This window comes from Trachypithecus francoisi, unplaced genomic scaffold (assembly GCF_009764315.1).
Source record: "Trachypithecus francoisi isolate TF-2019V2 unplaced genomic scaffold, Tfra_2.0 Lachesis_group13, whole genome shotgun sequence".
Taxonomy (NCBI): domain Eukaryota; kingdom Metazoa; phylum Chordata; class Mammalia; order Primates; family Cercopithecidae; genus Trachypithecus; species Trachypithecus francoisi.
Window position 1 is genome coordinate 93,782,099 of NW_022681458.1, and position 12,651 is coordinate 93,794,749.

General features: G+C 38.6%; 1 protein-coding gene across 8 annotated transcripts in view; it reads right to left on the reverse strand.

The window, feature by feature from the left end:
• Positions 1-3,499: 3,499 nt before the first annotated feature.
• LYPD6B (LY6/PLAUR domain containing 6B) overlaps positions 3,500-12,651 on the reverse strand; it is a 211,450-nt gene continuing 202,298 nt past the window's right edge. For all 8 annotated transcript variants that reach the window (XM_033231558.1, XM_033231553.1, XM_033231552.1 and 5 more), the window contains 3 exons: positions 10,127-10,225; positions 5,758-5,888; positions 3,500-4,214 (listed from right to left, as the gene is read on the reverse strand). In XM_033231558.1, coding sequence (XP_033087449.1) covers positions 4,050-4,214; positions 5,758-5,888; positions 10,127-10,225 — 395 coding nt within the window. In that variant the 3' untranslated portion in view covers positions 3,500-4,049. The remainder of the gene's footprint in view (positions 4,215-5,757; positions 5,889-10,126; positions 10,226-12,651) is intronic.

Genomic DNA, 12,651 nt, shown 5'->3' on the forward strand with positions numbered 1-12,651 from the left:
ACTGTTTCAGATACACAGTAGAGGAACTGTGCCTAAAGGCAGACTCAAATCACAACAACTGTTTTTCAGTTTCTTGGACTTGCACCTTTATGCATATTAGCCTTTGTCTTCTGGCATGATTTGCACCCAGACACAACCAGCATCACCTTGTCACCCTCGACAAATCCTATAGTTGACAACACATAATGAGGAAAAATAAAATAAAATAAAATAAAATGTCCAGGATCCAAAGGTCATAGCAAACTTTGTAACTGGTGAGCTACATGTCACAAAAGTTTTGCCTAAGGATTTCACGAATGTAAAACATAGTTTCCCGATTTCATGCCACACCTCACCTCCCATGTCCATGCGTGTCCTCATTGTTCATTTCATGCTTTGCGTGGCTTCATAAGTTCCTTTCCAGTGAGAAACAGAAACCAACCCAGCTTCGCCTTCTTCCTTTTTCTTATGAAATATATTCTACCCAGTGATTGACATGACAGAATGCAGATTGTATAGAAAGTAATGCCGATAATTTCTGACTGCTTTCATTCAATTGAATTTAGGGAGAGCATTTACACATGGGTGGGGAAAAGGTGATAGGTAACTTTTTTTTTTCAAGGAATGATTGATGGATGGAATTCAAAGTTTATTCTAGAATGTAGATCTATTGAAAGTGGACCTTTGTCAGGCCATTCCCTCAGATCTTCCTCATATTCATAGCTAATCCCCTTGTCTCTTTTATACTAACAAATCTACATGTTCCCCATCTTTCCTCACTCCACTGCTACGATTCTCATTGGACATTTTGACACCAAAGTATTTCTCCTTTTCTTACTCACTAGGGGCAAATTAAATTAATGTGAGGCCTGGGATGCGTGGCCATTCCAGGTCCCTATGTAATAGACTTTAAATATCTATGCAGTGAACTCTAATGATTGAATTTATTTTTTGCATTCTAGTTTTTAAATTACATTGAAGATACCACAGAGTCAACTTAAAGTGCATAGGGCTTTCAGATTAGAACTCAAAGGTCAGGTGTTGGAGTCTGGGCCTTCTGATCACCAACATCACTTCCACCTTTTATTCTTTCCTTTGGTGGCTCCCAAAGTGGCTGTGTTTCAGAATCATTTGAGGAATTTTTTTTTAACTACACATTTTTTGACTCAATGCAGTGATTCTGACTTTGTGAAGTTGGAGCCCAGATTTATTTTTTTACAATATCCCCCAAGCAATCAGGCCGATACCAGGGACACATTTACTGAAGACTTTTAGGGAGCACTTCTATCTGGTACAGGGGTTCTTAAACTTGCACATGCATCAGAAGCACCTGGAGGCCTTTTTAAATCACAGGTTGAACCTGCAGAGTTTCTGATTTAATAGGTCTGAGATGGAGTCTGAGATCTGCATTTCTAACAAGTTTCCAGGTGATGCTGTTGGGCCACACTTTTAGAGCCATGCCTGTAACCCAGGTTGCTTGTGTCTGTGTTTATTACTCATCAGCATACCTATTATGCGCCCAAGGACCAGGCTTCAGAAAAAGGAATGATCCTCTTACATCAGAGGTAACACCTGGATGAGCATTATAATCACCTGAGAGCTTTTTTCTGTTTGTTTAAATTTAACTTTCAGCTATTGGGGGTAGGCTTCAGCTTCATCTCAGAGCTACTGAATCAACAGCTCCAGAATGCCCTGGGGACTTGTTTTGTTTTGGAGTTACTCAGAAGATTTTATTACAAGGATTCGAAACCATTTCCTTAGATGAGCCAGTCTTGTGAGTTCATGAATAACTTACACAAAAAATTATTTTTTATCTGAAATTCAAATTTGATGCGGCATCCCGTACTTTTATTTGTAATTCCCTGTTCACTCAGCTGCCTTTACCAGAAGCTTGTTTCCTCTGCACTCCTTCCTTTGCTCAACATACCCTGATTTTAAATGCTTAAGGGAGTGGAAGTGAGATGTGAAATCCATATGAACTTGATGTTCAGGGTAAAGAAGAGAAATTATTTCCTCAGGAAAGAAAAAAACACACACAAAAAACTTCATTAATCTATACAGCAGAAACAAAATCAGGAAAGAAAAAAAAGGTGCTGTCTAATGTTTTTTTTTTTACCAGACAATTTGTCAATTACACAGTCTAAAGAAACCCTGGGGAATAAAAAGATGCCAAAGATGCTATTAAAATTTCCAAGCGAAGCCCTACATAATTAATTTCAAACAAGTATAAGCTACAAAAACCCAAATACTTCAAGGTGCTGAGTGAAAGACGGGATAAATCTACATTAGGCTTCAAAACTGATGCTACCAGGTGAGTCTAAGTTTGGGCCAGAGACAGGGAGATAATGATGTCTGCTCCCTCCCTGTTTGATAGGACTCTAAGGAGCCTTAAGACGAAACGCTCCCGGTGCATCAACGATGAGAAGAAACACAAATATAGCTCAGCCCCTGACATTAGTACGTAACTACTAAGATGGAATCAAATACATGAAACGATCAAAACAGAAGACAAATTCACTGACTCAGAAGACAGAGAAAACAAGGGAAGTGATTTGGCCAACCATTGCTCAGGCTGAGTAACCACCATTAGCACCATGGTCCCTGCAAAGAAAGCTTCTTTCTCCTTAAGCAGTCTTGACATCCCATAGATCAGGGGTCAGCAAATTTTTCCTGAAAAGGGCAAGATAGTAAAGTTTTTAGACTTTGCAGACTATACAGTCTCTGCTGTATCTCTGCAACCCTGCCATTATAGCACAAAAGGAGACACACACAATACATAAACAAGTGGCCATGGCTGTGTTTTAATAAAAACTTATTCACAAAAATGGGTGGTAGAATGTATTTGGCCTGTGGGCCATAATTTGCCAACTCATGTCATAGATGAGCCCATGTGGCAAGGATAGCATCACTAATAGAGTCTACAGGGCACCCAGCATTCAAATGATGGATATTAGGGGAAAAAACCCATTCCATTAACTCATCACTATAAATACAAGGGCAGAGTGTTTAAAGGTCATCCCCAAGTGTGACTGAAGGCAGGAAATCAGAATTCTAGAAACAGGAAGAAGATGCGCATTTGAAATTCAGAGATTGCATTATAAGTGGAAAGAGAAGAGAATGGGACCAAATATTTTAGCATATATTTACAGAAGTTCTCTTGGTAGACATGGCATGCGTAAAGAATATGACTGAAGGAGGAAAAGGGACCCCCCCTGCCATTTTCTCTGACTAGAACTTTTGAAGCTACTACTGCTGAGGGTGCATCATATGACAAAGTGTCATCTTCCTTTATCAGGGAGGTTTCCCAGATATTCTCAGGTCACTAAGTTTGTATTAGCATCCTAAAATGCATCTCTCCCCCAAAAGAGAAAAGCTAAGTAGCTTTAGCATAGAGTTTTATAGTTTAACACATATCACCAACGGTGCATGGACACAAATGTCAGTGATCTATTTTATGGCCCTGGTAACTGTTTCACCAGAGGTCTCCACATCAGTCAAGAAACACACAAGCATGCATTTACATTGTATAATTTAAAAGCTTTATTTCCCCCCACAATTAGCAAATAGATTTCATATTAGTTCAACTGGAAGTTTTCTTCGTGGCAGTTGCCTTTCTCATTCACTAGCCTGTTGGTGGGGAAAACTGCTTTCTCGTGAGGGGGAAGGGTTAGATTTCATAGAGACATTCTGAGCTAATCACATAAACAAGAGGGTTTGACCTGGCAGCCTCTGAGGCAGTCAAGTAGGTCAAGAAATTCTTTCAGCTAAAGGCCTAGTCAGGTGGGACTAGTTGCCAAGATCCTCTCTGCAGAACTGACCAAACGTAGCTCTCTTTGACCAGGAAGCCTGGAAGTCAGGCCATCTACTCAGGCCCTGCCAAATTCCCATCCTCAGTCCTGTGACCTCATGTGGGAACATTTTATCAAAGCAAACCACTGGTTTTAGCCTTGGGGTCCAATGTGCACTCTTCACCAAGTGCAAGATTGATCTTCACTCCAAAGTTCACCGTTCACACAGTTTTTGGCTTGTGCTTTAGAGGCTGGTCTCTGCCTCTCCTAGGAATGCTGGCATCACAGCAATGGAAGCACAAAGACCCAGGCGAGCACTGGTAGGTAGGGTGTGGGGGCACTGCTGCCAGATGTTCTCTGAGCGTGCATTACGGCAAACACTGCATTAGTGTGATTGGTGGGTAATTCTACATTGCAGATCATTCCTTCACAGCAAGACCTACACTCCTGTTACAAAAAGGAGAGAGGAAACGACAGTGAATAATAGGAAGAAGAGGGAAGCGGCAAAAGAAAGAAAAAGAAAGAAAGATAAAAGAAAGGCTTCTTCAGCTCTATCTGAAGACAGACAATTGGAGTTGGTTATCCAATTTTGCATCATCTAGGCTCTTGGGTACCCTTCCCCCACGAATGCCAATGGAACGGAAGAGAAAAACCATGCTGAAAGTCTTTTATCCTAACTGTGATTTATCTGCATCAAACCCAACCCAAGCATTAGCAAGGCAAAGAGGAAGAGAAACTGAGTAAGAGTGCTTGATTGAATCCACAAATCTTCTAAAGCTTTGTAAGGGAAAACACTCAGACAAAAATGAAAGCTAGGAACCTTTGGGATTAGTCATTGATTTTCTTTCCTAGTGCTACTTGTTAGGGGATAATAATGACTGTGTATTGTCTATGCTAACACCTGATTCTTATCATTACAGCAACAATGGTTTGCTAATTATGGTTGCTGAGTGGTGTAAGGAAAAAAAAAAAAAAAAGGGCTTGTCCCTAACAGGTGTTTTCAGGGGATGTTTTCAGGTAATACCAAACCTTGCCAGGTACAATGCCTCAACCTGATAAACCTAGCCATTCATAGAGGCTTCCAGGATGACTAGGTATGATAAAGGCATCAACTTTAGGCATCCATATCAGTGGTTCTCAACCCTGGCTGCACATCAGAATCACCTTGGGGAACTTTTTAAAAAGATCCTGACACCCAGGACCCTACTCTGGGGTTCCATTTCAACTGGTTTGGAAAGCCTGCCGGCCCACATCCCTCAACAACAAGCAGAGCTTGTAAAAGCTACCCAGGTGATTCTTGTGTAGATACAGCTAAAAGCCACTGATTTAAGAATCATTTTCTGTACTTACAGGGTAAATCAAATTCTAAAACCTCATGAAATGAACATACTTTCAAGTAATTCTTTCTTAAGCATTTCAGAATTCCAGGCGTATAAAGGAGTGAAATGCTCATTTAGAATGATAGAATGAGAACGTTACAGTGATCAATTGATCTAAAAGGTACCTACAGTTCATATTAAACTGAGGCTAATCCTTCAGACTCCCTTCCTCATCTAAGCAGAAGCAGCGGATAAAACAAGGTTTCCTTCATAAAAACTGTCACCATAGTCCTCTTGTCACCTTCCAGTGTCCCTTTGCAGTGTTCTTGGTGACTCCTGGCCATCAACAGAGCAGAGCAGGCTTTGCCATTTTCTTGTGGTTAGTTTGCTCTCAGGTCACCAGAGTTGGCCTTACATCATTCACCCACAGTCTGAGGTCTAGGGTCTAGCTCTGGAGTCTGGGAAATGCCGCTTGTTTATAGTAACATTATTTCTTTTTGAAGGACAGAAAGTCCAACTGTTCTTTGGTCTGCATTTTATCTTTGTATGGAGTCTTTCCTCAAAATGTAAACATGGTCAACATATTACTATCCTTCCTGCCTCTCCTTTGATCTACGACTTACGTTACTAGCATGAAAGTTTAGACAATAACACACACACACAATCCTTACCGTATGTTCAGAATCTCGGCTGTGGTGGCAACCGACAAAATGACATTCACTTCTGGAGGCGCACTTTTTAGTGATGGATGTGCTTCTTCCGTGGCTGGTAAAGTGATGAACTGTCAAACAGTACTGTGTGTCTAGGCAAGAGGAAACAAAAAACAAAACCGAGAAACAAGGTAATTTCATTATCCACATTACAAAAGAGATCACTCAACAATTAATGCAGAAAGGACTCAATTTCAGGCCAGTCCTGGGGTTTCTAGGCAAGACATTTCATAGCAGTGAACTCTGAAGTTTCTAGGGGATATTTTTCAAGACACCAGCTTCTGAAGCACATGCATGTTTTGAAAACGAATGTAAACGGACACTCATCCTGTGGGTTCAGTTAGAGCTGAGGAAAAACTGAAGGCATTTATTTTATCAAACCATGGGTCTGCTCATTTGATATGAAAATATTTATGTCTCTGGACCTCTCTCTCTCTCTCCCTCTGAAGCACGTTCTCGAAATCTAAAATAAAATGAAAATTGTGAAGGTAAAATGCAATAGGGCAGAACACTTGTTTCATTATTCATCATTTTTCTCTTATACTAATAGGCCATGTGGTGAGCTGGGGTGAAAAGCAGGTGCTTTGAATTACACATCACGCTCACCTTTTTCACTCATGTGTTAATTGCAAACACTGCAATTAATTTTGTACCAACCTACTAATTTCTATTCTGGTTTTAATCCTACCAATATGTTAGATTTTTCTCATCAATGTATTTCCATTTTTCTCCTCCTCTTTAATTAACTCTTACTTTCCCTGTTTCCCCCCCATCACCTCCTGCTTAGTATAGCTACAGTACCTCATTTCTAACCAGAATTATTCTTAAGGTTTTATGCCACTCACATTTTATTACTTAGGGTTCTTTCGAGAAGTTTCATTCAATATCCTAGGACATTATTCTTTGGTTCTGTGTCTCTTTTATACCGGAGGCCAATGAAATGCTTCTTAGTTTATTGATCAGAGACTACAACAGCAATGCCATGGAATGGAAAAAAAATTGGACTAAAGTTGAGAAGATTGGGCTTATGGAACTGCCTCTGTTATAGGTGAGCAAGTCATGTTAGATCTTTTGAGCTCATTTTTTTTTGTTTTTTGTTTTAGGAAAATGATGATAGATAACAAGTGTCTTGGTGCTTTGATAGGGTGGTGGTAAGCTTCACATAATACGAACAGTAGCAAGCCCATATTGAGTGTGCACCATCAGCCAGGTACTCCTCTAACTTGTGTTCAAGCATTCAATCCTTACCATAAGCCTTAAGGTAAGTCACATTAACAGCCTCATTTTACAGTAAATTGAGGACAATTTCTTGCTTATGGTCACATAGGAAGAAAATGGTGAAGAGTAGGATTCTAACCCAGGAGGTTTTCTAGGGCTTGCACTCTTAACCAGAACATGATTCTACTCCTCAGTATACTTAATATTAAACCACGTGGCAATTGATATGGTTTGAATCTGTGTCCCCACCCAAACTTCATATCACACTGTGAGCCCCAGTGTTGGAGAGGGGAGGTGATTAAATCATGGGGGCGGATCCTTCATGAATGTTTTAGCGCCATCCCCTTAGTGCTGTTCTTGTGACAGTGAGTGAATTCTCATGAGATCTGCTTGTCTAAAACTGCGTAGCAGCTCCCCGCTCTCTTTCTTGCTCCTGCAACCACCATGTGAGATGCCTCATTCCCCCTTTGCTTTCCCCTTTGCTTTCTGCCATGATTGTAAGTTTCCTGAGCCCTCCCCAGAAGCCAAGAAGATGCCAGAATCAGGCTTCCTGTACAGCCTATGGAACTGTAAGCCAATTAAAGCTCTTTTCTTTATAAATGACCCAGTCTTAGGTGTTTCTTTATAGCAATGCAAGAACAGACTAATACAGTGATATAATGTAGAGTGCCCTACAAGAGTAGCTGACTTCCAGATTCAAAAGGGAAGGGAGCCGCTAAAAGTTCTGGAGAAGACATTTCAATTTCTATTCCAAACAAAGAAGAATCGAAAACTGGTAGTTGCATGTGTTCATACAGAATGGCACATATGCTAAGGCAGCCCTAAAAAGTCAGCATAAAAGCCAGGGTAAATAAAACAAGAAATGTCATTCTTGTCATATCCTGTTACACAGAGAACTTCTTTTAACAACCCCGACAGACCACAGAAGTGAAGCTGTAAAGTGAAAAGGAAACCTGAGGTGACAAAAGAACAACAGCCGTAGGCCCACTTGCCCCAGAGATGGTTGGCTATCACTCCCTGAAATGACAAAGTGAAAAGTAAGAAGTTACACCCTCAATTAGAATTCCAGGTGGTTAGTGTCTTTGGGACCTGCCTGGCCTGTAGTCAAGAATGGTCCTGTCATGCCATGCTGGAATGCAGGGCCATTCCGTATGGAGCCCATTAAGAGTCAGCCTCTCAGGGGGATGCAGCAGAGCTGACTCTCTTCCACCCTTCCCATTTCTGATGGTTTTTTGGTGATGGAAAGCTGCAGCTTCTCCTTTGGTTCAGCCATGTTTCAACAGAGAAGAAATCCTAAAACCCAGAAATAGCCACACATCATCTTTGCCTGCATGCTAAAATGGCTTTGGTTAACTAATGACAAATTGGAGCATTATGCACAGACCTAGTGGGAACAGTGTTTTGGTACAATTCAAAACAATAGCATGATCCATGAAGATAAGGCCTAATAGGCTGGACATCAGTGCCGCAGTTTACTACCGTTCTAACCCTTGCTGCCCAGTTTTCAAGGCAACTTAAAGCAAATTGTTAAAGGATGATACTCTCTGAAACAAAGTAGTAAAGAGAAGCATCAACAAACCTTGAAAACTTTGAAATAAAGATAAATTTCTGTTGAAAATATAGAAATAAATCCCCAAATATATACAATCACGCATGCACATACACTCATAAGCACACACACAACTTAAGGATGGTCCCTTGACAGAAATGTAAAAGAACCTCAAGAAAAACATATTTTGGTAATTAATTATTCTTGAAAATAAATAACAAAAAACACTGTCCATATGGATGTCACAGCCATTTGTGCTAATTTATGGCATAAGATTCTCAGGCATAGTAGAGGTCTCCAGTGTATAGTATTTGTTGGCTTCACACATTGCTTTTAACTGGAAGAGATAAGGCTATGCCACTGCTGTAAATAATGTGGTATTGGAATTTCCAAAAGATTCCCGGTAACAGTAGACCAAAACCAGTTATCTCTAATTCTGTAAGAGTTTGTTTTTCTTGGCCTTTTATATCTGAAAAACCTAAAACACAGTACATCCTAAAATCTGAACAACCCAATCTCCTCATAAGTAGGGATTTAACATTTCAATTCATCCATCAGCACATTCTGTCTGCTTTACTTCCAAGTTCATATGTATTTAATTATTCACCTCCCCACCTCCTCTGCTCCTACCAACCTAGTCCAAATTCTCATCTTCTGTCTGAAGACAAAAGTCCTCATTTGGTATTCCCTTCTACTCTTGTCCCCAACCCTCCATTCTCCACACAGCAGCAAGTGCAATATTTTGGAACACAACTGCTGTGTACTCCCTAGCTTAAAACTCCCTACTGCCTTCTCATCACCTTTACAATAAAATCCAAACTATCAGAAAAAAGAAGCTCTTGCATGTCCTGGCCCTTGCTTCCCTCTCAGATCCTTCCTCCATCTCCCACTAAGCCTCTGCAGCCAGTCTCCTTCCTGTTCACTGAAGAGGCCAACTATCAACCTTGAAAACTCTGCATTTGCGATTCCCTCTTCCCAGTATGTTCTTCCTGCAGATCTCCACATGGCAGCTTGCTGTGGTCACTCAGGTCTTAGTTCTAAGGTACAGTTCTCAGAGAAGATTTCCCTGACTATCTAATCAGAGACTTTCATTCATTCTGTCAGCAAATATTTACTGAGAAAACATGGGCCAGGCACTGGATTAGGCACTGGGATATATCAGTAAACTAAACAAACTAAAAAGATACTTGAAAGTTTGTTAAATGAATGAATGAGTTTCCCAAATATCAATGTATCTCAAGAGTACAGAAATCATCCTTTGTTTTGAGATGGTAAGTATGACTTTTCTAGACGTATAATCAAGTATTTCTGAAATTCTGAGAATGACTTAATCAATATTGTGGTCTATGTGTTCTCCCTGGTAAATAACATTTAAGAAATTCTTCCTTAAGGTACTCAACTTCAATTTGAGGCTTTGACACCAGTTTCCAAGAACTCTCAATATAGTCTGATGTTCAGATAGGCTCAGAAAAAAATACATCTGATTCCTAAAGAACATCATCAAATCAGGAGAGATTCAAAAGAAATGAGATCACAGAAGTCTTCCAAACTCAGCACACTTACTTTGTGGACACCATTTGTCTTCTGCCCATCTATTGCAGTTATAATTATCCCCTGCATTTTCACAAGTAAAGCACTTGAAGCTATTTGGAAATGGGGTAGCTTTAAAGAAAAAAGCAAAGTGAAACAGTAAGTTACAGAAGACAAAAATTTCAAACATCGAATATGGCACAAAATTAGCAACTTTAACAGATGAAACAAAACTTACAAGCTTTCATCCTTACAATTTCTGTTTCTAGAGAGCTAGATTTACCCATCAGGCTTTTGGGGACTTTTCTTTATTCCCTTTTGTTTAAATGTCTTCTAAGAATTGCCACTATAGAGTAATGAAAGTGGTCCCACAGCTACTTTGAAAGATGCATAGTATTGTTCTATTATCATTTATAATTTGGGAATAAGTAGGGGCTAAGGGGGTGAATGAGGGTGGGAGAGGTATTGGAACACATGTGTCATCCCTGAAAAGAACTGGAGTCAGATTAACCTGAGTTTGAATTCTGTTCTTCCCACAGATTAGTTGTGTGATTTTTAAAATTCTAAGATATAATAATATTTATATTAATAATGAAGATGCCCATGACTTGCAGAGGTATAATGATTAAATGGGGGGTTGCAAACAAATACCTTGTAGTCTCTAGCACATCAGATCATGCTGGTTTCTGTCCATATGCACTTCCAATACAGCTACATTTAACCTCAAACAAGTAATCTCATCTGATAATATGCCAATTATCACAACATTAGACCTTGGCCAGGAATATAACATTTAATATGAGGATGATAGTAATTCTTAAGCCCTTATAATTAGACTAGTTTGTTATGGAAAGAAGGATTTCTGAGTTGCTGGCAGTCTGGACTGAGAGTAACTTGTCTTTATGCCTTTTTTTTTTTTTTTGCCTTCTTGTATCTTGTAACTTTAGTCGACAAGAAGAAAAAACTAAAATAATTTGACATTTCTGTATAGACCAGGTATAGGACTCTGTGTACAACTTTCAATTCTCCCATTTCTGTAAGACAAAGACATTGTTTCATCCTCTTCGTTCTATTAGTAAGACGGTAACCATCCTAGTAATATAACTAGAAGTTGGGGTGAAAATCAGAAAGCAGTGGGAATTTCAGATAAAGGGGAGGATATGTATAGTAGCATAAAACAAGAACAAAATATCAAAAGCTAAAGTTTGGAGGACAAGAAGTTAAATACTGAGGATATATTTCGGTTTTGCCTATGTTCGAAAGCGTATTAGGTAAATAAATAAATAACGACATCCATTTTCACCAATTAAATCAGTACAGTTAAAAAATACTAATATTCAATGCTGGTAGCTAAATGGTTAAAGTATAAATTGGCACAACCTTTTTGATTTAGTAATTCCAATTCCAGGAAATCTATTCTAAGGTCATTAGCCAACTGAAGAGAAAGTGCATTTAAAAAGATAATCAGTGAAGAATTATTTAACATTTAGGTTGCTTGTGATTTATTTTTCTTTCTGATATAAAGTGTGGGGGAATAGTGAAATAAGCTACAGACCAGCCTTATGATTTTTTTTTAATGTAGAAGACATTAAACTATCTTCAAAGATATTGGGAAATACTCAAAATATGTATAAAGAGAGGAAAAACTGTGTAAAACTAAATTTGTACCATCTCAGTATATCACATATATAAATACACATACATAGAAAAAACACTGGAAGGAAAACATTCCAAAAGAAAAACTCCTTTGAATCTTGAGGTTATGAATACATTTTATTTTCTTCTATATGTTTTCTGTCTCTGGAATGTTCTATAATGAACATGTATTACTTTTTTTTCTTTTTTAAAATCATTTTTTTCTCATCATAAAATTGTACTAAGCTTAAAAATTTCAAAATGTGTAGAGAAGTTAGGGTCTATGAAAATGATGTCTGTGCCATGTCTTTCAGCTATCAGTATATAATTATTACCAATTTAGGAATGTATAATGGTAGTTCAAGGTGTGTATGTGAAGTATATGTATGTATATGTACATGTGTAGTATATATGTGTATATAGGCACACACACACAGATAACCATCCCAAATAATAAAACACAAAGTAAAGAACAGTAATGATATAGATCTCATTTAGGAGTAGTATAAGAAGAGGGGGTTCTCACACCTGACCATGTATCAACAGTATCAGGAGAGCTTCTTAAAAAAGAAAAGCAGGGAAAAAAAGAAATAAATAAATTCTGCATCTCACCCTCTTGACTATTAAATCTCTGGAGAAGTGATTAGGGATATGCAGTTAAAGATCCTTTCATAATGATTCTGATATTCTTCCAGGCGTGGGAACTACAGGCACTCACATGTATACCAAATAATTTTTTATTTATAAGAATCACTCTTTAATAAAGTATATCAAAGAAGTTTTACTTGTCTAAAAAGAAAGGAGGGTTAATGACATATGTATACAAATACATATCTATACATATGTATGTAAAATGTATTAACATATATGTTCTATAGATGATATACACTAATATTTGCCTATCTTTAAACTATTAGTGGGAA